Below are 27,959 nucleotides of genomic sequence, written 5' to 3' on the forward strand. Positions count from 1 at the left end.
CAGAAACAACTTAGAGCACATTGATGAAAAATAAGCCGTAACTGTAGTCATGGCGTGGAAGGCACTCCTGGAAGAGGAAAAGGCCAAATGACAGTTTTTATTCCTCTAGTTTGAACACTGTATTCCATACCCCATAGAGTTAGGTCTCAAAGCCTTTTATCATAGCTTTGGTGAAGGATGATGCAGAACAGGAGTTTGCAGCTGTGACTTGGAGCTGAGTTCAGCTGGAAATTGTAATCAATCAATTTAGACTGGGAATGTTTGAACAAAGGGAGCAGTGAGAAAGGTCCTCTCAGTAAAGGCAGTACAAAAAAAGCGGTTAAGAATTCAAACTCAGGAGAGAGTCTCCTGGTTTCAGATATTACCTCTACCTCTTACTAGGCCTTGGGTGCGTCCATTAACATCTCTGAGCCCTCAGTTTCCTTATCTTTACAAAGGGAACAATCATTCTTGAAGGGCTGATGTGACCATTCAATGAGGAAATACTTGTAAAGTACTTAGCTCAGTGGCCAGAGCACTGTAAGTGGTTAGTAATTATTAATGATAACTAAAATATCTTAAAATATAAGGAGAAAGAGCAATCCTTGATGAGACAGAGAGAGACACAGAGGGCTGGAGGACCAAAATTTGAGCCCATCTCACCTTCCCAGCAATCGGTTTCTGACAGGATGCACAATGGCCCTTGGGCACTGTGGCAATGCCAAGGTCCTGCAATTCCTGCTCCAGACCCCCAAGCATTGAGTCCAGGGAGGCTTTGTGATCCTCCTTGTCTGGTAAGTGCTTCTTGCCAGCATCTGCTCTCACTGCAACCTGGCCCAAGGGAAAAACCAAGAACAGAATCAGCCTCATGTACTTTTGTTCTCACTAGCATCTTATGACTCTAAATTCACCTCTACTGACTGATGCCTTAGCCTTTCCCCAATTTCCCTACAAGGCATTGGAAGAATCTAAAATTTTAACACCAATAAAAATATTTTCATCTCCCTTTCATTCTAAACTCCTCAGGCCAAATGAAATCTGACTAATCTTATATTTGTAAATTTTTTCTTAATGTAGAAAATTTAGTACATAAAGATGACACCCTTTGAAAATCTTAGGATGACCCCAGTTCAAAAATTAGCCACATCTCCCTTTTACTCATCTATTCTGCAATATTTGTTGACTTCCTGGGTTTGTGCCAGTCGCTGCTCTAAGTACTTGGATTAAAGCAATGGATAAGACAGGCCAAGTGTCTGGCCTCTTGAAATTGCATTCTGTGGGTGATAGACAATAAATAATTAAACAAATAAATATATGCTGTAATGCCAGATAGAGATAAGTTATTTGGAGAGATCAAAGTGGCACAGCAAGATGGTGAGAAGAATTGATTTAGATGGAGGTGGTAATCAAAGAAGACCCCTCTAAGGAAGTAAAATTTCAGTAGATATTTGGGACTCAGAAATATTGACATTTATGGGAAATGCATTCTGGCGGGAGGGAAAGCCCTGAGGAGGAAAACAACTTGGCACATTAGAAGAAAAGTCAAAGACGTCAGTGGGGCCGGAGCAGAGGGAGTGAGATTGAACACAGCAGGAGAAGGTGACAGAGAGAGAGGCAAAGATTCCATAAGGACTTCATGGCAAATGCTTGGGTTTTATTACAAGGTGATGGTGCCACTGCAGGATTTCAAGCACAGGAGTGAAGGAATCTGGAGGATCCCTGTGGTAGCTGAGTGGAGAATTAAGTGTTGACAAGCAAGAGTGAATACAGGGAGATGACCAGATAATGACTTAGATCAGTGTTATAGGAGAAGGTGGTGAGAAGTGGTCAGATAAGACTTGCTGATGGATTGGAATTATTGAAGCAAAAGTTCAAAATTATTACAAACCATTCAAAGAAAGATACTCAAATTACCAAAAAAAAAAAAAAAAAAAGTGGCTAACTTACCCTTCATCACTTCGTGTCCTGATTCCGGCTCTCTCTACTACTTTCCAGCTGTGCTACTGCTACAATCTGTCTACCGAAAACTTCGCTCCTCAGAAAACTACAATGGCTCTCCATTGCCTCCACATCAAGTCAGCACTCATCAGACAGACATTCAAAGCCTCCCATCTACTGCCCTCGCTTTTATCTTTCCCAATCTCATCTTTTATGGAAACTATGCTGTAAAAGGTCTCCATTGTTCCAGGCCAGCTGGGCTCTTCAGTCTCCTGAATGTGATCTGCTACTGTCTGTCTTAAGACCTCTACTTATCTTACTTTTACTGCCTGTTAAAACATCACATTATCACCAATCAAAACGCTCATTTTCCTTCAAGACATTTTGATCATCTAACAGATTTCCTTCCTCCTCTAACACATGTTAGTTAATGTTCAAAAGTTTAGTGTTCAGAAGGTTAGTGTCTGAAAGGTCTGAAAGGGTGACTGACATTAATTATGAAAAATAAGTAAAAATACAACAATATATCTGCATCTACATCTCTATCTCTTCACTTACATATTTCTGAACAGATATAGAAGAGACAGGAAATTCTGCTTATCTCTAGTGGGACAGAACTGGACGGCTAGGGTGCAGACCTGAGAAGGAAACAGTTCAGTGCAAGCTTTTTGTACTTTTGATTTTTTTACAATGTGAATATACAGCTTATTCAAAAGATAGATAGGGCTGGGCAGGGTGGCTCATATCTGTAATCCTAGTACTTTGGGAGGCCGAGGCAGAGGGAACACCTGAGCTCAGAAGTTTGAGACCGGCCTGGGCAACATGGTGGAACACTGTCTCTACCAAAAATACAAAAATTAGCTTGATGTGGTGGCACACGCCTGTAATCCCAGCTACTCAGGAGGCTGAGGCACAATAATCACTTGAACCTAGAAGGCAGAGGTTGCAGTAAGCAGAGATCACGCAGCTGTGCTCCAGCCTGGGTGACCGAGCAAGACTCTGTCTCCATACAAAAAAAAAAGATGGCATTATAAATTAAAAATTTAAACAAACCAAGACACATGCTAAATCAATTATAAATACAACACAATTAAATCTACTGTAATTTTTTCTAGTATTTTCAGATATACAGCACGAGTCAATCTACCCAGCTTTATTGTAGACATTGACTAGCCTACAAAGGATGTTAGTCATTAAGGAAAACTTGTTCGTGATGTTTATCTATTCATCTCTCTAATAAATATGTATTGCTCACAATGTATCAGGCTCTGTGCTGAGCATTGGGATTCCCAAGATAAGCTATAGAGATAAGGTCCCTGCCCTCTCCAACCATACACATTTTTATATGCTGCTTTGAAATTATTTCATAGTCACCTCATGAGTATCTATCAAATCCTCCAACCAGATTTAAAATGGCTGGATTCTCTCTGCCTTAAAGATTCTGGATTATATTACCTTTAGTAAATCTTTAAGCCCATTTATCTGAGATTTCTATTCCATGTCAGACCATGTGAGCTCACCACTCTGAACAAAGAGGCAGATTTTATCTCAATATGGGCTTGGGACTTCTCACCCTTCCTACTGTCAGAGCCACACTTTGATCTCCTTTCTGTGTCTCAGCTTGCTCACTGGCCTCCTCTGTTCTGCTTAGTCAGGTCTCTTTAACAGTCCTTCCACATCATCAAGCCTTAAGATACCTCTGCCCTCAGGGGTTATTGCAACTAAAACCACCTTTCCTTCCATCTCTTTAAGTCCAAACTCTGCCTGTTCTTCAGAGTCCATCCTAAGTTTCAACTCCATCTCCCTGATTAAATCTCCATAATCTCTCTACATCCCTCATATTTGTTCCACATATTTTTGCAAACCACCTGGCTTTTATTCTATAAATGTTATGGAAACTTATGCCTCATTTTGCCAAGCACACTCTAGCTCCTTGAGATCAAAGTCTGTATTATATATGATTTTTTGATGTCCAAATAACACATAGTACAAAGATGGGTTAATTCACAGAATTACATTTAGTCTAGAAAAAGCAATGACAACTCAGGAAATTTCCTAAGTGGGAGAATGCAGAACTGAGTTTCACAAAGATAAACTGGTTACCTCATGGGCCCTGTTTATCATCTGAACTGCACTCACCTTGGCCTGCATCTCACTCAGGTGAGCCATGAGCTCATCCAACTGAGCAGCTGCTGAGGTTTTAGAAGGTGATGGTGACACCTTTGACTCTTGGGGTTCACTGTAGAAGGAAAACAAAAAAGTCATATGAACAAATCAAACTCAAATAAATGTTAAGCCACATATAAAGTACTGAAAATACCATTTTAATAATGAATCCCTTGGATATAAAGCTAAAATCAGAGATAGAAAGTATTTTTTAAAAATAATATGTACTAGACCAAAAATCTAAACAAGCTCTCTCTGCCTTTTGTCTCTATTTCTCCCTAGTCATCTAAGTTAAAAAAAGAATTATATCTCCTGTCAGTTATTGCCAAAAAATAAAAATAAACTAGAATATAGAGCAGGGGTCCTTGGGTCAAATCTGGCCATGTCCATTCATTTACCTGCTGTCTATGTCTGCTTTTCTTCAGAGTGAGTAGTTGCTACAAAGACCTTACAGTCCACAAAACCTAACAAACTAACTATCTGCCTCTTTACAAAACACGTGTGCCAACCTCTGGTGCAGAAAGTTTAGATAATATATATGATAATGGTTTCATATTTATATAATTGTAAGTAAATTATAAATAAATAACACTTTGGACCTGATAAACAGAATAGAGATTCTATTCAAGTATCTGCATAATCATTATTAAAATTAACCATGTATGAGGATATAAATAAAAGCTCAATAAATTTTTTAAAGTACATCATATAGACCATATTCTTAGACTGCAGTAAATAGAAGTATAAATTAATCATAAAAACTATCAACTTAAGAAAAAACAAAGTACTTCTAAATAATTTATGGGATAAAAAAATTAAACTGAATTATCAAACCAGTTAGAAATAGCAACAAAAACACACACACACACTAACACACATGCACACACACACACACATGCCTTTGGGAGTTGAAAGCTAAATGTGTGATATTGAAAAATGAGAATGATAATAAATAAACAAAACTTCCAAGTCAAGAGACTCAGAAAAACATAAAATAATTGAACAGAAGGAATAAAAGCATAAATTAATGAAACAAAAAACAAGAAATAAAACAAAACCTAGTTCAGCCATTGTGGAAAACAGTGTAGTGCTTCCTCAAGGACTCAGAAATATAAATTCCATTTGACCCAGCAATCCCATTACTGGTTATATATCCAAAGGACTACAAGTCATTCTATTATAAAGACACATGCGCCTGTATGTTCACAGTAGCACTGTTCACAATAGCAAAGACCTGGAACCAACTCAAATCACATCAACGATAGACTGGACAAGGAAAATGTGACACATATACATCATGGAATACTATGCAACCATAAAAAAATGATGAGTTTGTGTCTTTTGTAGGGACATGGATTCATCTGGAAATGGTAATTCTCAGCAAACTGACACAAGAACAGTACATCAAACACCACATGTTCTCACTCATAGGCAGCTGAGGAACAATGAGAACACATGGACACAGGGAAGGGAGCATCACACACTCGGGGGGCCAAGGGAGGGACAGCCGGGGGGTGGGGAGATCGGAAGGGATAACATGGGGAGAAATGCCAGATGTAGGGAGGATGGAGGCAGCAAACCACATTGCCATGTGTGTACCTATGCAACAATCCTGCATGATCTGCACATGTACCCCAGAACCTAAAGTACAATAAAAAAAACCTTAACATTTTTAGGGGATCATTGTATAAAATTATCCAATACATAGAAAAATATGGAAAATTATCTACCTCTTCCTATAAATAGCACAGAAACTTTTTTAAATTAAAGAAAAAACTATGGGCATGTGTAGAGAGAGGTTAAATTAGCTGAAATGTGCTTTTTTAAAAAAAATCATAAAAAATAAAAAAAACATGGCTAGTTTGTGTTTATACTGGTCATCTAAAAATAGTTCAAAATTAGGAAAAAGATGAATACAATTCATTAACAAATAGGAGAAAAGCTTTATAAACACATTGATAAGTGCTGAAAAAGCAGTAGAAGACAAATTTAACAACCATTTCTGTTGTTGAATATCAAGAAAGAGAAGAAAAAGTCTATAAACTGATACGTCCAAAAGAAATCTATAACAAGCCACATAATTAATAATCAAAATAAAGCACATTTTTAATTAAGAGAAAGTTGGACATAGATCCTACTACCATTGCCAATCTTCAACGTTATTCTAGAATACATTGTCAAATGCATTTTAAAGTAAAATAAGAGAATTATATATCTGAAATAAGGGCAGTGCACCCTCATTCTTTCTTTTAAAATAGATAGTATAATCATTTCCCAGGAAAATGTAAGATAAACGACTGAAAAACCATTGGAATGAATAAAAAAGATCAGGGTGGCAATTAGATTCAAGAATAAAATGAAGCAGTCTCTTTCCTGTTATCATCAATAAGCAATCTGAAAATCCAATGAGAAAAAAAGAATCTGTTCACAATTCTAACAAAAGTTATAAAATATCAAAGAGGCCAGGTGCGGTGGCTCATGCCTGTAATCCCAGCACTTTGGGAGGCCGAGGCAGGCGGATCATGAGGTCAGCAGATTGAGACCATCCTGGCCAACAGAGTAAAACCCTGTCTCTACTAAAATATAAAAATTAGCTGGGCATGGTGGCACGTGTCTGCAGTCCCAGCTACTTGGGAGGCTAAGGCAGGAGAAATGCTTGATCACAGGAGGCGGAGGTTACAGTGAGCCGAGATCGCACCACTGCACTCCAGCCTGGTGCCTGGCGACAGAATGAGACTCTGTCTCAAAAAAAATTTTTTTTAATTAAAATAAAATAAAATATCAAAGAATACATTTAAAAAGAAATATGTAAGAATTCTATGAAAAAAAAACCATTGCCAGACATAAAGGAAGATCCACATATGCAATTAAACAATGGGCAAAGGACCTGAATAGATGCTTCTCCAAAGAAGAAATAAAAATGGCCAAAAGGTATATGAAAAGGTATTCAACACCATTAATCACCAGGGAAATGCAAATGAAACTATTATGAGATACCACTCCCAAACAGATGGCCATTCTTAAAAAGTCAAAAGATAGCAAATGTTGGCCAGGGTATGGACAAAAAAGAACCCTTATACACTGTTGGTGGGAATGTAGACTGTTACAGCCATTACAGAAAATAGTATGGAGGTTTCTAAAGGAATTGAAAATAGAAATACCACATGACATAGGAATCCTTCTTCTGGGCATACACAAATTAAATTAAATTACCGCTTCGTAAAGATCTTCACTCTTAAGTTCATTGCAGCACTATTCACTATAGCCAAGAGGTGGAAACAATTTAAGTGTCCATCAATGGATGGACATCAATGGAATAAAGAAATTGTGAAATATGCACGCAGACATACAACAGAACATCATTCAGTCTTAAAAAAAAAAAAAAGGAGATCCTGTTATTTGTCATAGTACTGATGAATCTGAAGGACATTATAAGAGTGAAATAATAAAGAAAAATATTCCATGATCTCACTTATAGGTGGAATCTTTTTTTAAAAAAAAGATCAAATATGTAAAGGTAATGGTGATGAGGGGCAGGAAAGGGGGTGAAAATGGGGACATGTAGGTTAGAGAATATGAAGCAGCAGATATGTAAGATAAGCCTAGAGATCTAATGTACAACATAAGAACTATAGGTAATAAAATTGTATTGGATTTAGTATTCCTGCTAAACTAGTAAATATTGCCTGTTCTTACCACAGAAACAAACAAAAATGTGTAACTACATAAGATAATAAATATGTCAATTTACCTCACTATAGTAACCATAGCTACAGTACTAGCTATTCATATCCCATAAAATCATATTGTACTCCTCAAATACGCACAATAAAATGTATATTTTAGAAAAGGCCTACATAAATGGAGATAAATATTATAATGTCATTTCCCCTAATTAAATTGTAAATTAAATGTAATTCAAATAAAAATTCTGATAGAATTAGTCAAGCTAATTAATAAGGTGATGTTAAAATGTATGGGATAGAACTCTCAAGACAATTCAGAAAAAAAAAGGAGGGGGGATGTGGTGGCTCACACCTTGGTCCCAGCACTTTGGGAGGTCCAGATGAGAAGATCACTTGGGATCTGAAGTTCAAAAACAACCTGGAAAACATGAAAGAGACCTGGACTCTATAAAAATTAAAAGTTTTAAAGAAAAAAACAAAACAGGAGGGAAGACTTGTCTTGATAGACGTGTCTTAAGGAGTAACAATAATTAAATCTGTATTACACTGGTAAAATAAATAGATAGGGCTGGGTGCAATGGTTAACACCTGTGATTCCTTTAGGAAGCTGAGGCAGGAGGACTGCTTGAGCCCAGGAGTTTGAGACCAGCCTGGGCAACATAGGGAGACCCTGTCTACAAAAATTACAAAGTCAGCCAGATGTGGTGGCACATCCCTGTCATCTCAGCTACTCAGGAGGCTGGGGCAGGAGGACCACTTTGGCCCAAAAGGCCAAGGCTGTAGTGAGTTGTGATCACACTATTGCATGCCAGCCTAGACAACAGAAACATAATGAGACCTTGTCAAAAAAAGAAAAGAGAAGGGAAGGAAGAGGAGAGGAGGGGAGGGGAGGGGAGGGGAGAGGAGAAGGGGGTGGAGTAAGGAGGGCAGAAGAGGGGAAGGGGGTGGGGAGGGGAGGGCAGGAGAGGGGAAAGGGAGAGGAGAGGAAGGAAGAAGGGAAGGGAAGGGAGGGAGGGAGAGGAGGAGGGAGGAAGGGAAGGGGGGGAAGGGAAGGAGGGAAGGGAAGGGAGGGAAGAAAGGAAAGGAGGGAAGGAGGGAGGGAGGGAAGCGAAAAAGTAAAAGAAAAAACAAATAGGTCAAAGGAATAGATTAGAAAACCCAGAAACAGGCTCCTGCACCTATAAGAACTTCATATATGATCAATGTGGCATTTCAAATCATCCAAAACAGACTATTCGACTCAATGAATAATAACCTATTTTGGACAAAATAAATATGGATCCCCAACACACCATATACATGAATAAATTTGAGACACATTAAAGATAGATACAAATATTCTTAAATGTAAGATAACAGAAAAATGAGAAATATATTTTACAATTTGGGGTAATGAAGGCTTTCCTAAGATGGACATAAAATCCTGAAGTGACATCAAAAATGAAAAATATATTGACACAGCTAAACTCACAAAACATATATAAATATTTAAAATATAATATTCAAGTTTTTAAAGAAATCTATAAATAACTAAAAAACAGAAACCTGAGCTAAGGTTTCTTTTAAAAAGCAAGTTTCAGAAAAAGAAACTAAAATGTTTATTACTATACAAAAACACCCTCGACCTCATTAATGTTTAAATTTGCAATTTAAAGCAATGAGATAACAATATTTACCTATTAGTCGAAATTTTAAAAGAGGGACAATACGCACTGTTGGCAAAATATGAATTATATATATATACATATGTGTGTATATATATATACACATATATATATATACACACAAACGTGTATATACATATATATCATCGATAGTTATGTAAATTTATAAAAACTTTTGCAAGGCAGTATCTATCAACATTTCAGATGCATATACCACTTGATTCAGTCATTTTGCTACTAAGAATATATCCTACAGAGAAATTAGACATATATTTACATAAATATATGTGCAAGGACGTTTATTAGGGTACAGTTTCTATGAGCAAATTGGAAATAAACTAATGGAGCTAAAGTAAAATAAATTATGGTTCATCCATTCTTTAGAATAACATGCAACTGCTAAGCAGACATAGATTTATGTGAACAAATAAAGACTTCCAACATTTATTGTTAACGTAAAAATGAAAAGCCCATAAAATATAAAAACTATACTTCCAGCCCAGTGCAGTCACTCATGCCTATATTCCTAGCATGTCAGGAGGCTGAGGCAGGAGGACTGCTTGAGCCCAGGAGTCCAAGACCAGCCTGAGCAACATAGGGAGACCTCAGCTCTATGAAAAACTTAAAATTTAGCTGGGTGTGGTAGCACCTGCCTATGGTCCCAGCTACTTGGGTGGCTGAGATGAGAAGAGAGCTTGAGCCCAGGAGGTCAAGGCTGCAGTGAGCAGAGATAACACCACTGTACTCCATCCTGGGAAACAGAGAGAGATCCCCTCTCAAAATTTGAGAAAAAGAAAGAAAAAATACATACTCCCATTTATATAAATTTATAAGCACAGGTACATAAGTGTAAACATGCACACACTTAAGTCTATAAGGAGAACAACCTAACAGCAGTTACCTGTGGAACTGGTAGTGACTTGGTGAGAGGAAAGACTCTAAGTGGGGTGGTCTTTCTTTTCACCCTATGTATATATTTCCAAATTCTTTCACTTTTTATGCACATGAGTTTATGAAATAATTTTGTATCTTAAGTTATGTTTTTAAAACAAAACAAAACATAGGTCATCTATACTAGGAAAATAGCTCACACGCATGGCCAAGAGATAAGTTGGTGGAGGTGGCAGAGGAGACATCAGTATTGCAATTCACCTATATATCTCAGTTATTATACACACACACACTAACATATAACGGTTCTATAAACAACCTTCAATAAATTACACAGGGTCACAATGTAGAGGTTTCTATTTAAAATTGTTTTAAAGTATAAACTTAATACATGTTAAGTGTAGAAAATTTAAAAACTACAGAGAGCCTGTAATCCCAGCACTTTGGGAAGCCGAGGCGGGTAGATCACGAGGTCAAGAGATCGAGACCATCCTGGTCAACATGGTGAAACCCCTTCTCTACTAAAAATACAAAAAAAAATAGCTGGGCCTGGTGGCGCATGCCTGTAATCCCAGCTACTCAGGAGGCTGAGGCAGGAGAATTGCCTGAACCCAGGAGGTGGAGGTTGTGGTGAGCCGAGACCGCACCATTGCACTCCAGCCTGGGTAACAAGAGCAAAACTCCGTCTCAAAAAAAAAAAAAAAAAAAAAAAAACTACAGAGAAATATAAAGAAAAAATTTAAAACACACATAATCTCCTTTTCAGGAGGCAATTATTCTGGACATTTTGGCTGATAGCATTATGCTTAACTATGATTGTGTGTAATTTTGGAAAACTAAAATTATACTTTTTTCCTACTCTTAAGCATACAGCTTTCTGTCTTCTGCAACTATAATAGACAGCATTTATTGAATGTCTGTCTACACTATGCCTGACCCTCCATACAGAGCTTTATACATGTCCTCTTTAAATCTTTTATAATAACAACCTTAAGAGGTAGGTATTGTCACCTCCAAATGAAAAAACTAGGGCTTAGAGAAGTGCAAAACTTTTTTGTACATAATACAGTTGGCAAGTAACAAAGAGTTTAGGCCTGCAAACTACTAAGTTTGTGCTGTCTTTACTGAATTATCTGCCAAAATAATGTTTAAAGGCTATATGGTTTTCAAATATATAATATACTATATAATTTGTTAAACCAATAATTTATTGCTGGCCACCTAGATTGTTTTCTAATCTTTCCTATTATAATCAATACTGCTAAACAAATATTTGCACCAATGTTTGATCATTTACATAGAGTAAATTTTTAAAAGTGAAATCACTGGGTCAAAAGGTACGAAAAGGTAACTGACTATGAAATCATGTTTGTAATCAACATTAATTAAGAGAGCTTAGCTAACAACCCACCAAACCAAAACTCTGCCTCACGACCACTCAAACATTTTTATCTCTCTCTCTTTCTTTCTCTCATCTGCACAAAGATACAAAGCCATAAATAAAAGTAAATATTCTGTATTTCACTAAATATATTTTCAAAAATGAAAACATACACTTACTACTTATCTTTATGTATTTGCCAGCCAGGAAAAAGATAAACGAAAAGTGGAAACTTTTCTCTCTTAAGAACACTGCCTATTGGATACGACATGTCTCACGTTGACTTATTTTTGATCATTTAACAACAGGCTCTCTACTAGATGCAAGATTTTTTGTTTTAATCTGAGAGCAAAAATGGTCGAATATGCAAGTAATTGATTCAATCCATCTTGGACGTTTCCAAGAAGAAGGCACAGTGGAGCTTTTTCTTACAGCTCCATCAGTCATAATCCCTTAGTAACTGCCACCACAGACAAATGCCTTGGGAATACAAAAGGCAGCAGGACTGTGAACACATTTTGCTGTTCTACGTCCAAATATAGAATAAGTTCAGTTTGTTATCAGGGCTTGTATATTCCTTAAAAACCTTCCCATCTTACAGTTGGGGCAAATTTGTGCTTATTCAAAAAATTCCCACTGGTTTTTAAATAAAGTCCTAGTGCAGTGTAGAAAGGAAAATAGATCATTGTTATAATACTCGAATAGTTATTAAGTCAACAATATAAACTTCTAGATAAGAAATGACAGACCTTGAAGAGTTAATGATTACTAATTAAAGTGCTCATTTCAAGAAATGTTCCTGAAAAGAGAAGAGCCTTTGATTTGTTCCCTGACCTTTTGAAGATAGTAAAGATGCCTGGCTATATCATCAGCAGCAACTTACTTCAGTGCTCAGAGATTTCAGTGATACAAATCACGAAAGATGCATCTAAAAGAATCCGGACTTAAGTAAGGAGCTTCATCGTGCTGTTGTTTTTTCCTTACTTATTTCTCTGTTATATTTTTATGACTTTTCCTTCTCTGTTATTACCAGAATTATTTTTGTTCTTGTAAAAGATAAATTAATAAATTATTGCTCATGTTGCTATTGATATATAACTACACTAGAAATGTTATTCTAATGTTATATTCACAGCTAGTATTGAAAATACTTTCAAGGTAGGTTAAAAGCAATGTTTAGTTCATTAAAGCAAGCCAGAGTAAACGGCAGAAACAGAATGCAGGAATCTAATTTTTATGTCTAATATTCTATTTACATGCTAGCCTTCCCAGCTCAGAGTTATACCAGTCTCAGAGATGTGCATTCATCTATTGCATATTTACTAGGTTACCTGGATTTTATGTCGCTCTCCCTCAGAGGCATTCAGTAATGGGGAGTACATCAAAGTCCAGTCAGGAAAACATAAACTACATGAGTACACAGAAAGAATTTAGTCCAGAAATCTGATTACACAGGTGAAGGAGAACTAAGAAGAAAAACAGAAGACACTGAATAACCCAGAAGTCACTACTACCCCTAAACCAAAGGGACTAAGAAAACAGGAAAAGTTACCAGAGTTAGGGACCCAAGTCAACAGGCAGAAGCTGAAACCACAGCAGACCTGTTGTGCTCCAGCTGAAGCCATAAAGAAGATAAAGCTGCTGACAAGAGATTCTGTGGAAACAGAGCGCCTTGGGGGGAAATGCCCTGGATTTCACAGCTTTTTACTCTGCAGTCTCTCCACAGTGCCCCCCAACCCATTGACTGAAGACAGTGAGGACTGACTGATCCTGGAGCCTGGAAAACACAAGGATCAGCTCCCCTAGAACACAGAGCAAGAGAAAAAGGAGGAAATGATGGGAAATAAGCCAGAGAGGCCCATACTACAAAGAGGGTGTCAGTAAGTTAGTATTGGTGTGTCATCAATTAATCACAGTGCCGGATATACAGGCTGTTTGTTGGTTGGGCTAGGTTTCATGTTATATGTTCATGCATTCACTTGCATTTCTATTGGAATCTTGGTTTCCTAGATTTAAGAAACCAAATATTTACTGAGAACTTATTGTGTGCCAGCCACTGTTTTGTTGTTGTTTGGCTTTGTTTTTATTTTTTCATTGGGGTTTCAGGGACTGGGAAAACATTAGGAGGAATTCTCACCTGGCAACATCCTTGGAACTAGAATAAACTGGCAACATGTATTAATAAATTGGCCTCACTTTCACCAAAGTGAAAAGTATCCTTAAGAGGGAAGTTTTAAGAAAACTTCTTGTAGCATAGTTCTTCCCTTATTCTTTGCTTGCGTGTGTGCACTATTGACTGCAATCCTGAAACCAAGTAAGGTGTGGTCTAGTACTCTTTCCCAAGCATGAATCTTTACTATCTATATTTTATGCCCTTTAATCTGTTTTCCAAAAAGTTGTCTGATGTTAAAAATTACAAGCTATAACCAAGGAGAGAATAACAAAATTGGTCTTTTTATTTTTTCAGATTGCCAATTCTGCTTTAGCCAGGAGAAATGACTTAGTCAGTGTATCTGTTTCAATATGTAATTTCTCATAAAAGGAAATCCCTCCACACACTACATAAATCTTGAGCCAATATTGAAAGAAAAAGTAAATACTCATCAGTTGGCTATGAGACTCACTAGCTTAGTTTAACCCTCATCCTAGCTCTGACATTGCTAGAATCTTGCTGAAGTTTCTTCAGGTGTGTTTTCTTTTTCAGGAAACTGGAGCATTAACATCTGGACTAGCTTGGACAAAACACCTGTGTTGATTCTGGGAGTATTTACACTTTTTTAGGTGGTAACGGACATAACATGGCCCACCAGCCTAGACAACCCCTCCAGATGCCAGACAACTTGAGAAGTTGTCAAGTCAGCTTCACAGAGTTGTACCTATGTTCAAAGACTATGGAAAGAGGAGGATGATATAGGAGTTCTAATAATAAACACTTGCAAAGCAATTTATCACCCAAACAAAGAGTGATAGCAATTATCTACTAACTTTAATTTTCAAAAGCATTTAATAGAAAAATAAATACCTGTAGACATTGAGCTCCCCGATATTGGTAGTATACACGAGCTGCGCCTAAAACATATAAGTGACAAGAGAAAAGGAAAGAATAAATTTTTGTTAACAGAATGTTGAGGCTTAATGATACCCACAATTAATAGATGTTTGTAGCTTTTAAACGGGACTAACAAGTGGCATATCTCTGAGCTCTTCTTTCACAAGCCAGAGGAATTACCAGCCATTCCACAAAGAAAAGCCAAATTCTAAACAGAGTAGTTGGCATGTGAATAAATACTGGCAGCCCTTCCTTGCTAAAAACCACTGAAATAGAGAAATTGACCCTCCTTAGATAAGAACCATAAAACAAATAAAATGGGTCAGAGCTATCCCCCTTTAACTAAACCGGATGGTGCCTAGAGGGAGACTATAATGTTATTAAACTTGACATATGAAAACAAATTTAACATGTGAATCTAAAAGGTGTTGGCCTGCAATTCATTTATTTATTGAACAAATATTTATTGATGGCCTGTCATGTGCCAGGGCTGTGGATGTAGCAGCCAAAAAGCAAAACAATCAGATAAAAACTGTAAGCCCTGGAGCTTACATTCTGGTGGTGTGAGGCAGATAACAAACAAATTAATATGTAAAATTAATCTTTTGGATAGCAGATGGGATGTAGGGGAGAGAGAGCAATTATAAATATACTGATCGGGGAAGGGCTCATTGAGAAGAGGACACTTGAGCAAGAACTTACATAGGAGGTAAGGAAAGAAAGCAAATACCTGGGGTCACATGATCCAGGTGAAAAAGCCAGCAGGGAAAGCACCTGGAGCATTTGTGGGACCACGAGGAGGACCGTATGGCCTGAGCAGAGTGAACCAGGGAGATGGGGACAGCAAGTAAAGGGGCCCAATCATGTAGATGGGTTGGCCATATCACCAAATGTTCAGACTGGGATATTTTTTAGAATGAAAAGTTGTTCCAAAAATAAGTGATATTATATCATTTTTAAAACATGTGTTTATTGATCCAAATTTGGTCTTATAATATTGGTGGACCTATAAGATAATTCTATTCAAAATTTATTTTCAAAATTAAAATTTCCTAAAATATCTGAAAGTGACACAAAGTTATGAACATTCAAGCATCTTTAAGAAATATTGGCCAGGCACAGTGGCTCACACCTGTAATCCCAGAACTTTGGGATGCCAAGGCAGGCCGATCGTTTGAGGTCTGGAGAATTTAAGACAAGTCTGACCAACATGGTGAAACCCCGTCTCTACTAAAATTACAAAAAAATTTGCTGGCCGTGGTGGTGAGTGACAGTAGTCCCTATTACTCAGGAGGCTGAGACAGGTGAATCACTTGAACCCAGGAGGCGAAGGCTGCAGTGAGGCGAGATCATGCCACTGCACTCCAGCCTGGGCAACAGAGTGAGATTCCATCTCAAAAAAAAAAAAAAAAAAAAAAATATATATATATATATATATATATATATATATATATATATAATCTGAACATTTTTTAATGGCGCAGGCAATTACTCTTGACATGTATTCACATACCTTAATTTGTTATTTAGATAGTATTGTCTCTAGCATTGAGATGTGGACATTTTGGAGGAACATATGTTTTCTTTTGTTTTTTGTTTTTTTTAAAAACAGTGTTCTTATTTTTATAAAATTGCAATTGTTCTCAAAGCTTCATTTTATGGTTAATATATCTGAAATTGTAGACAATTTTAGTTGATGCATCTCTGTAGACTGTAATGTTTTTAACTGAGAACACATTTTCTCTCTAAATACTGATGAACCTGTAAGTCAGGCGTCCACAAACTGCGGCCCCCTGAGGCCATTTATCCCGCCCCCTGCTGCACTTCAGGAAGGGCACCTCTTTCATTGGTGGTCAGTGAGAGGAGCACAGTATGTGGCGGCCCTCCAAGGGTCTGAGAAACAGTGAACTGGCCCCCTATGTAAAAAGTTTGGGGACGCCTGCGGTAAGTTCTGCTAAATGAAGAATCTTCTCATTTTTTATATTAAAATACTTAAATATTTCAGGCCAACATCATCATAGGGGCTGTTTTTCTACCTTCATTCAGAGGATCTTTCTTCAGTAATTTTCTTATAAGATAAAACTTTCAAGTTGTCTATATCTGTGATTTTTTTTAACATTTCGCCAAATCTAGATATTGCAAAATCATAGACTTTCAAAATTTCTCTCCATTTTGGTGAAGAATAAAAATTGATCCAATTAAAATTAGAAGCCAAAATACATCAAAGTTAAGATTTTTCTGAAGCATAATCATCAAATTAGATAATTCAACCATATCAGCTTTCATCTTTTGATCTATTCAAGTCATCCTTGGCTTTTGTAGGGAGAAATTTGAGCTTCTTCTTTTGTAAGCCTTCTTTTATATAACTGTAACTTGGTAAAAGCTTCAAAAGCTGAATTTTCATGCTACATTCATTGAATAATATCAATTAAAAATTTCCAATTGGTCTTGAACATAATGCAATCAAAATTTGGGTTGCTTTACAAAGTGGTTTTTCAAAGGCTCAAGCATTCCCAAAATCCAACTGATGACATGCAACACAGACAGGAATATATATATATAGCCATTCTGAAATGTTTCCTTGTGTGGCAGTGTTTGATATCAGCTTCTGTCACAAAAATTTTGTTTTTGTAGATCAATTACTTATAAAATCTGTGTGTGTATATGTATTTATTTATATCTATAAATTTTGAAAATTTGAGTTTGTGTTTTGACTGATAAAATACTGCAGCTTGTTTGGATGTAGTCACAAATTCTGTGTGCATTGCAACCAATTCCAAGTATATTTCTGCTCCATAGCTTGTCAACTTGGTAAGAACATTTTTATCACAATGCTGTGCTCTATTAACATTTGTATTCATATTCTCACAACAAAAACAATAGTTTATTTTCAATGTTGAGCTTTTCAACTAAATTTACAGTGGCATTAACAATGTCAGATGTTTCACTTCTTGACTAGGAAATTTTCACATATCGTATTTGGATCCTTTGATTTAGATAAAAAATAAAATTGAAACATTTCAGAATTCATACATTTTCAAATTGAGACCTTTAATGAAACTAACTTAAAAAACATTATTTGAAGGTTTTCGAAGGGAAATCACTCATTAATTATGACCAGTTTACTTACAAGCACAAGAAAACTTGGAATTGAAAATGAGCAAAACTAACTTATGAGTAATTTGATCCTAATAGAAAGGTGTGCTTCACAATGACACGTACACAGGCCTCCTGCAGCTGCATGTTGAAGTCATTTTAAGGCATATTATTCTTAAATTATTAACTTTGGAAATAGATACCAAAGCTTCTTTACCATGTTTGTACCTTCTGGTTTTAAAAGGGACAGCGAGCTCTCTACTTGCCTGCATGGTGCATGGCAAATACTGACAAATATTTTCTGCACGTTGCATATTCGTTATCAGGCTTCTTGAGTCAATTAAACATGTGGGTTTTGTTTCGTTTTTGTTTTGAGCTAACTGCTGAAAGGGTTCACCTTAAAATTAAAAAGGCATTATCATATAATAAAACAAATTGAGCTTCGTACATACAAATAATAAAACTGCTTTAATAAAACAATTAAACTACACTATACTGTATGGCAAAATTGCTTAGCCTCTATTTCCTAAACATAATTTGTATGACATTAAGCTACAATTTCTCCCATTTTCTACTGACTCTGAGGAGATTCCATGCATCTCACAGGCCACCGCCACATGGATCATGGGAGGGCATGAGTGTGATTCACCAAGTGGCCAGCAGGGGGAAAAGCCTCAGAAATTTTTCTGCTGCTACCTAAGATCAGAAGAGTTAGTTCAACCATTGTGGAAGACAATGTGGTGATTTCTCAAGGATCTAGAAATAGAAATTCCATTTGACCCAGCAATCCCACTATTGGGTATATACCCGAAGAACTATAAATCGTTCTATTATAAAGACACATGCACACATATGTTCACTGCAGCCCTGTGTACAATAGCAAAGTCCTGGAACCAACCCAAATGCCCATCAATGATAGACTGAACAAAGAAAATGTGATACATATACAATCATGGAATACTACACAGCCATAAAAAATGATGAGTTCGTGTACTTTGTAGGGACTTGGATGAATCTGGAAACCATCATTCTCAGCAAACTGACCCAAGAACAGAAAGCCAAACACCATGTGTTCTCACTCATGGGTGGGTGTTGAATGACGAGAACACATGGACTCAGGGAGAGGAGTATCACACACAGGGGACAGTTGAAGGGGGTAGGGGAGAGACAATGGGGGGTGGGGAGGGATAACATGAGGAGAAATGCCTGATATAGTATGCACCTAAAGTAAAATAAATAAATTTTTAAAAAAAGAAGAGTTAGCTATCTTTGACTACTTGTGCTTGAACCTTTGCTTTAACAGCCAGCACCCTTCATATAATTCTTGAAAAGTTGCTGCTAGCTAGGTTTCGTCTGCATGGAATCAAGAAAAAAGACAAGTTATCATTAGCCATTGTTTGCATTTAGCCATAATAAAGTCAGAACTTGGCTGGGGGCAGTGGCTCATGTCTGTAATCCTAGCACTTTGGGAGGCTGAGGCAGACAAACTACCAGGTCAAGAGTTCAAGACCAGCCTAGTCAACACGGTGAAACCCTGTCTCTACTAAAAATACAAAAATTAGCTAGGCATGGCGACGTACCCCTGTAGTCCCAGATACTCGGGAGGCTGAGTCAGGAGAATCATTTGAACCTGGGAGGCAGAAGTTGCAGTGAGCTGAGATCATGCCACTGCACTCCATCCTGGGTGGCAGAAAGAGACTCCATCTCAAAAGAAAAAAACAAAAAAACAAAAAAACTCTTTTCATGGAATATATGTTTTGTACACTGATGAGTCCATAGAAGAAGCTGGAGGGAGGTCTGTTAAGCCATACTGTCTTACTCTAATGCAAATACTGGTAAGAAAACTTCAAATAAAATTGAAAATCTGGGGTAAAAGGTTAAAGTTAGTAAGATACAAACCCAGGACTCTTTCAGATAAACCAGGATATACAGTCACTACAGAAAGATCAACACTTTTATTCCAAATAAGATGGGGCATCATTGTGGGGTTTTGAGTAAAAGAATAACAGGGTCTGACTTTAGTTTTTAAAGGTGACCCTGGCTGCTTGAGAATAGACTGCAGTGGGGAAAAGGGCAGGAGACTACTTAGGAGCCTACAGTTATATAAGACTGAGAACAAAGACAATATTTCCCTAGTAGAGAGAGAAATTCATATCCTTAAAACTGTATGTATCTGGAGGAAAGAACAGTTAGCGGGTAAACTACCCCTGAGCTCAAATTTCAGGTCTGTGCTTCTGGTTATTTCGTATAGTATACAATGATGAATCAAAATATCATAGTACAAAATTAACAGTTATGAAGACGATCTACTCAATTCATCCTACACTAATTCCATTCTCATCAAGTAACCTTTTAATTATAATGTACGTCCATGTGGACCTATCCATAGAAAGAGAATGCATATATGAGTAAATACTAACAGCTGTTTTACTTGACAGCTTTAACTGTAACCATAAATTAATAAATTTGATTTCTGGGTTTTGTTTTTTGTTTTTTGAGATGAGTTCTCATTCTGTCACCCAGGCTGGGGTGGAGTGGCACAATCATAGCTCACTACGGCCTCAACCTCCTGGGCTCAAGTGATCTTCCTGCTTCGTGGCAGGGACCACAGGCACGCACTACCACACCCCACTAATTTTTAAATTTTTCGTAGAGATGGGTGTCTCATCATGTGACCCAGGCTGGTCTCAAACTCCTGGCCTCAAGTGATCCTCCTGCCTCAGCCTTCCAAAGTGCTGAAATTACAGGCCTGAGCTACTGCACTTGCCCTGGGTTTTTAAAAATATATATTATCACTTGTCAGTTTGTTTAGTTTGAATTGGTTCCCTAAAGTGTCATAATCTCTGTGTAAACTAACACTTGAATTTCCAAATCTATTCAGCAGAAAATAAGACATAGGAAGTGGTGAGCCTAAAAAGTCACCCTGAGAAGACTTGTCTAAGCTGCCACCCAGCCTTCCTCAGGTGATCTCTGGCTTAAGTACCATTCCAGTCAAACTGCAGCATGTATCTCTGATGCCCAAACAGTAACATCAGAATATCCCAACTGAATCTGACGAAACTGTCTGTGACCATGCACTCATTAGAAAAAATTTAGGTCTCAAAAGCTCATTCCTCTGTGATGATTTTCTCAATTCTCTTCCTCTTTCCAAAAACATCTTTAGATTAACACTGAGGCGTTATTTTTCTGTTTCTTGGATATATAATTCTTTCATATCATTTTATGTGGGATACACTTAATTTTGAGAAATGCACTCAAACAACCATGTTTAAGGACTATAATAAATGAAAAGTTACCGGCAAGGGACTTGTATTATCCTGAACAGAAAGGATCTCTGAAGTCTCGCAAAGGTTACTCTCCTTTCTGGAATGCTGATCAGGGGGAAGAGAAGCTGGGTTGGAATATTCATCACTGTCCTGAAGGGTAGAGCGTTCCAGTTCCTCTAATAAGGCATCTACATCATAAGAAACAAGATAATCATGATAGAGAATATTTAAGTCTCTAGAATCATTTTCTCCTTAAATATCTTCACTGTGCCCACATTCATCTCCTTCTTTTCTTCAGTTATGGCTATTTTCAAATATTCCTTATTTCACTTCAATAATGTGGTGAATTTTACGAAGAAATGTTTAATGCCTCCATAAATGTGTGGCTCGTTTCTTATTTTCTATGGTCGCATTCAATTTCATAGTCTTACTCTATAATTTGATGTTTTATACCACAAGTACTAATTTTCATCATACATTTGGGGTCGATTGCCCACAAATATCCCTAATTAGAAAAAAATTAATCTGGGCTAGGTGTAGTGGCTCATGCCTGTGATCCCAGCACTTTGGGAGGCCGAGTAGGGAAGATCCCTTGAACCTAGGAGTTTTAGACCAGGGCAACATAGCAAAACCCAGTCTGTCCTAAAAATACAAAAAAATAAGCCCAGAGTGGTGACTCATGCCTGTGGTTCCAGCTACTCGGGAGGCTGAGGTGGGAGGATCACGTGAGCCTAGGTCAGCCTGCAATGAGCCAAGATCACACCACTGCATTCCAGCAGCCTAGGCCACAGGAGTGATACCCTGTCTCCAAAAAAGAAAAAAAAAATAATAAAAAAAAAAACAAGAAAGAAAGAAATACTAAATGCTTTGTTCTATCAGAAAATATAAGCAACTATATTACCATTTTTCAAAATATACCAGGGAAATAACACTTATGCTTAATCCTAATAATTTTTTTTTTTAATCTTAACAATTATCCTGAGAACATGACAAAATTCTCAAAGCAAGGTATAAGTATTCTGTCTTTTAGAGTGTGGAGAGAAAAAAGGGTTGGGGAGAAAACTGAGATATTGCAAAATCAAGTAACATGTTGCAATTCAAATAGTTGGGGTTTGTTACTCTTATAGTTTTGCGTTTGCTTGTTTGTTTGTGTGTTTGTTTGTTTGGAAAAGTGTTACACTAGTACCTGTCTGTTATAATGAAATAAATAATAATTAGTAAAAAATTAACACATGCCAGGCACTGTGCTCAGGAATTTACACATTTCATTTAATCATCCTATCACTTTGAGGCAGGTGATATTACTGTCCTTATTTTGTAGGTCAAGAAAGAGACAAAAATAATTTAAGTTCATGAGTGGAGAACCGGGACTTGAATTTGGGCTATCTGATCCCTAGCGCCTGCACTAATTGAGTTTAGAAGTTCCAGTCTCCTGTCTGACATGGATTCTCTGGGTTATCTTGAGCATATCCTGTCCTTTTCTGAAGCAGTTTCCTCATCTACATAATGAGGCAAGTGGATGAGAACAGTGTTTTTCAAATTATAGCTCAATACCCATTAGTGGATCTCTAGCAGATTTCTTACTACAGGTTAGAGTTTTCAAACTTTAGACACAGAATTATATTATTTCTAAGGACCTGCCTACCTCTGAAGTTCTCAGATAAGGAAAAGAAACTTCACAGTTTCAAAAAAAAGCAGATTTTCATTTATTTTAGATTTTGGAGGCATGAATTATTCTTAATGGCATTAGAAAAGTTCTAATCCTTTTTTTTTTTTTTTTTTTTTTTTTTACAAATGACATCCACAGATCTTTCATAATCATCCATTTCTCAAAAACGTTGGCTTTTATGGACCATTTCAGAGATAATCTAACTGAACTAAACTTTAGGGCAAACAAATAACTGTAATGGGAAAAAATAGATGAGGTGTAACCTGTATCTTTAAAAAGTCAAGAGACTTATAATTAATTTCAATGTATGAACATTTTTGGATCACTAAATCTACTTTAAAAATAAAACAATCAAGACTACTGAACACTGACTGGATATTAAATAATATCAAGCAAGTACTGTTTATTTTAGTTGTGATAATGATATTTGATAATATTAAGTAATTCTGTTAAATTTTTAGGTGTGATAATGGTATTTTCCAATATTAAGGAATTACTATTAAGGCTGTTGTGTGTATGGCAATGGCATTACAGTTATATGTATAAACATATTTTTATTTTAGAGATTAGTGCTAAAATATTTACAGATAAAATAACATCTGAAATTGCTTTAACATAATTACAGAAGTGAAAGGAATGGGTGGGCATATATATGAAATAAGACTGGTGAAGAATTGATTGTTTAAACTGGTTGATGCGTATATTATAATTCATTAAGCTACTTTCTCTACTTTTGCATACTTAAATTTTTTTATAATAGAAGGTTTTTAAAAATAAGGACAAAGAAAATAAAAAGAAAACTAAGATAGAAAGAAAACATTTTGCCTCAAATTTTTACTCCAAATTTGAGAATTTTGAATTTTTACTCTGCATCTCTAAATTAAGCTAGAGTCCCTTGATTTTCTATTTTCTAAGCTTTGCTCTAACTAGAAGCCAAAGATCCTCGTGAGCTCTAAATAAAAAGCCATTTACATTAAAGGTTATAAGAGAGAGGAAATCAGACCACTAAGAGTAGGAAGTTGCCCTCAGAAGCACCAGCTAACCAAAGTTATCAAAACACTTCTTTCTGGGTTATGAGTTGTAGGCTTTTTTCTTCCTGTTTCTTATGAGTGTGCATCAACAGTCTGAGGTTATCATGCCTTTTGCCAGATTTTGTAATTTGAAGATGACTCATTTCAGTATGACAAATACAGGATTCCTGGAGAGAGTGGGTGGGAGGAGAGGGTACTAGACTGAAGACTCTATAATTATTCTCTGTGGTCCTTTACCTATGGAGATGAAATAATACCAATATTATCATGAAATGAGTAAAGTGAGGTCTTGGTCTCTATGGGTTGTATGGATTTCATTTCGAGTCAGAGTCTGCTCCTGGTTCCTCTTAACGATTATACCTAATGCCTATGTAATACGGGCTTAGGTAAAACCTTCTGATTTACAAGCTGCTAGCCTCTGAGGCACTACTGCAGACTGGAAATATTTGCTCACTTGAGCCAACCTGTCCTAGATGCCATTTCTCTGCCAGCAGGAAGAAAGGGCCACCCCAAGTGTCAAGGGTAGTTACTGGGCAGCTGACAATTTGAAGAAACTGTTGAAGTGCAGCCATCACTAGCCTGTGGAGATGTGGCCAACTGGATAATCTGCACAAGTGTTAGCTTCCAGGCTATTTGCTTGGTACTTTCTGTATTTCCGGACAAGATTTACCTAACATCTAGCCTGCTCAGGAAATGCAAAATAATATACATGTCGGTCAAATCTGGGTTACTTTGTTGGCCACAACACCAGAATTAACAACATTCTAAAACAGGAGACCACCTTTTTGCTTAGTTTTGGTGTCAGGTGTTCCCGGCAGTGACATTAACAAGTTATTTTGTTTTTCTTAGTTTTCTCATCTTGAAAAGAAGTGGATATACCTCTGAAATACCTATTTCAGAGGGTTGCTGCAGACACTAAAATTACCAACATATGTAAAAATGTCTAGTTTTTGCTTGAGTCACTAAATATTAGTTTCCTTTTACATTATTTGCCATGAAAGCCATTAGGTGTCCCCCACTCCTCCCCCCCAAAAAAAAGAACTAAAAAAAGGAAAAAGAAAAAAGGCCCTAGCCCTACTGGAACTCAAGGAGAAATTCACATTCTTCACTCAGGGAGGATAAGAATTTGGATTCTACCCCAAGTCCAAAACAGAGTCTAGGCCAGTATCAAGACAGACTTAACCTCCAAAGCAGTTTGGTATTTACTAAACGCTACCTTTTCCTCTTCATTAACGTCTCTTCCCTCCTGGTAATTTGCCGTTTACTTTTCCTCTGTTTCTCCAACTTTGAAATCACATGTCAATTTTTCTTAAGACAATGTAACAATAAGCAAGATATTTTTTGTTGTTTTTTGCACTTTTGACATACCCCATCCCCAAACACACCCCAAATCAGGACACTGTGGAATTAATACAGCTTGGAGATTGGGTAAAGTTTAGTGACTCAGTGTTAGTTAAGATGCTGGCAACAGATGTTGGCAAAGGCTATGGAATGAGTCCCAAGAATGACATATGTTATGCTACTCCAAAGGTTTGAAATCCAGGATCTCTCTGGATGGATAATGTGGCTAAGAGTTCCACTGCTGGTTTTAATTGCCTTGGAGTGGAAGGAGGTATCATATTTTCAGGCCACAGTAATCTCTTCCTTTAGAATTCTTCCGAATAAAAAGCTTAGCAACAAAATCACTTGAGTTAGAGTGCTATGCCTTCTTGATTTAAGACGAAAACATGAAACAAATGAAACCACTCTGGCCTTTTTCCAACCTCTACGTATCCCTCATTCTTATACTTCGAGTCCATTTTTTCTTCCTCATAGTTCCCCAACTCCTTTTTTGATCTTTCTTTTCTTCCTCAAATCACGGCTCTGCATTGCCTTGCTATTTGGCCACCCTATGATCTCCAGTGACCTTCATGGGGCAAAATGCTCATAATAAAACGACGGTTTCAATCACAATCCAGTCCAAAAGTATTTGCCAAGAGTTTACTCTGCAGTTAGCACCAAACTCTCCCTCTGTTTTGCCACTGCAAACAGTGAACCCACAGTTCCCCAAAACAATCATAGTTCCTCATGCTTCTCTCTTGGCAGGGCTGAGGACAGAAGTGAAAATAAAATCTACCATTACTACCCTCGGTCTACCCAGAAGTATACACACGTAGATGGCAGCCAAGTCTTCACTCCCTCAGAGTTTCTGCTCCAAGAAGCCCCTCGCTTACCTAACTCTTCCATTGTCCTACATCCAAGATGCTCTTGTCTCACAGGCTATGAGGAACAGCTTTGGCATGTGCTGAAGAAGAGGACCACAAAGGAACTGGATGAGACAGCATAAGGCAGCCTCTATAACCCTTTTTGGTTCCTGTATTTCCTGTATTTGCTTAGCACTTCCTCTCTTTTGATTTGGTGATTTTTTTTTTCATAGGTTACACAGTTTTAAAAATTGGACTGACATAGAAAGGTAGATAGTAAGATTTGAGCTACGGTAGTGCATTGGCCAGGGTGACGGAGATTTTAAATTAATTTTGTAAAATTTGAGCACCTACTCTGTGCCAGGATTCATCTTGGAGTCATGGGAATAGCAGATTCATACTTGTCTCTTTTTCAAGTGTAGGTACCCCACTCTAACTGAGCATCTACCTTTTTTTTTTTTTTTTTCTGTGAAGCTGGGGGACCATAGAGGCATAGTCTCCTTCTTAAAATTTCCATCGGAATGGATTCCATCAGGTATCCATTCCATTTTGTTGTCTTCATGTACTTATTCAGAAATTATGCTTATCAGCTTTCTGGCACGGATTGTAAATCCTTAAAAGTAAGGCAGAAGTGGATTCATGCTTGGATTCTCGGGGCCTGGCTTACTCGACAGTTCAAAATGCAAACATCTATAGAGGGGTCACAAAGAAGGAAGCCAGGTTTGATACCAAATGTTAAACTGTGTACATCTCAATTAAGCATAACCCCTGCCTAGCTACATTGCCTTATGGCAATTTCTCTGGAAAGTGACGCTGAGGTTAACCGTTCACCATTTTTACCACAGTGATTTTATTCACCTTGAATGACACATTTACCAAAGGCCTACTATAAAAACGAACTATAATTACGGCCCTGTTAAATAGATTTTATCCCCTTTTTTACCAATAGTGAAATACGTTCATGCAATAGTAACTTGCTAAGATAATTGGTAGCTTTTGCTACCATAATCACAGATTTCAAAGTCTGCGATCTCTCCTCTAAAACACGGTGTTTTATTTTTTATTATTTTTTTTTTAGAAACAAGCTCTCTCTCTCTCTGTCACCCAGGCTGGCGTGGAATGGTGCTATCATTCATAGCTCAGTATAACCTCCAACTAAAACTCCTGGACACAAGCGATCTACCCTATTCAGCTTCTGGAGTAGCTAGGATGGCACGTGCATGCCATCACGCCACTAGGTTAGCTTAGAAACTTTATTTTCAAATTAAAAAAAAATTTTTGTTTTGTTTTGTTTTAGAGAGGGCGGTCTCCCTATGTTGCCCAAGCTGGTCTGGAAGCTCTGGGCTCAAGGGATCCTCCCACTTTGGCATCCCAAAGCGCTCGAGTTTTGGGAGTGAGCTACCACATCCAGCCCACTGTGGCTTTTTTTTTTTTTTTTTTTAATAATTCATTCTCCATTCCACTGTCCGTACTTTTTTTTTTAAAGGGGATTTCTCCTCTGTATTACTTTGGGCATCCATTGGATGTCAGTACTGTTCCTTCCAAAAGTCTGCTCGCTGCAAACTCAATCTGAAAAAATTTCCATTGACATTATGCCAAACAATTATTACAAATGAAAATGACATTAGTCATACGAAAGGGGAAAATACTCAGCAGAGAATATAAAACATTTGTCCAATATGAAGTGGCATCTGAGTCAAAATACTGGAAGGAAAAATGTATTTCAGCACTTGTCCAGTTTAGCTGAATGATTAATATGAAATTTAGAATTGGATCCCCAGATCCTGTTTCCATCTTCTTTCTTCTGGGGATTTTAGCCCGGATGCTTTATTTTCCAGGGGTAAAGGGTGTTCTTGCGAATCGTTCCCTGATTGTAATGGATGAAAGGAAGAAAGAAATGGGAGAGGCCCACTGCATCACCAACTGCAACGGAAACACCCTTTGATGAATCAGGAAGATA

The 27,959-nt window shown here is 37.2% G+C and overlaps 1 protein-coding gene across 2 annotated transcripts in view; it reads right to left on the reverse strand.

The window, feature by feature from the left end:
* The window catches only part of LPXN (leupaxin), a 40,614-nt gene extending 13,242 nt beyond the window's left edge, over positions 1-27,372 (reverse strand). Inside the window, exons 1-6 of one of the 2 annotated variants that reach the window (XM_074401498.1) lie at positions 26,030-27,372; positions 21,147-21,304; positions 14,728-14,774; positions 8,122-8,187; positions 4,057-4,156; positions 643-810 (exon numbers count right to left, since the gene is read on the reverse strand). In XM_074401498.1, the coding sequence (XP_074257599.1) occupies positions 643-810; positions 4,057-4,156; positions 8,122-8,187; positions 14,728-14,774; positions 21,147-21,304; positions 26,030-26,042 (552 nt within the window). In that variant the 5' untranslated portion in view covers positions 26,043-27,372. The remainder of the gene's footprint in view (positions 1-642; positions 811-4,056; positions 4,157-8,121; positions 8,188-14,727; positions 14,775-21,146; positions 21,305-26,029) is intronic. The other variant, XM_003920155.3, reaches the window with a different exon arrangement.
* Positions 27,373-27,959: the final 587 nt, after the last annotated feature.

Source organism: Saimiri boliviensis, chromosome 6 (genome assembly GCF_048565385.1).
Source record: "Saimiri boliviensis isolate mSaiBol1 chromosome 6, mSaiBol1.pri, whole genome shotgun sequence".
Lineage (NCBI taxonomy): Eukaryota > Metazoa > Chordata > Mammalia > Primates > Cebidae > Saimiri > Saimiri boliviensis.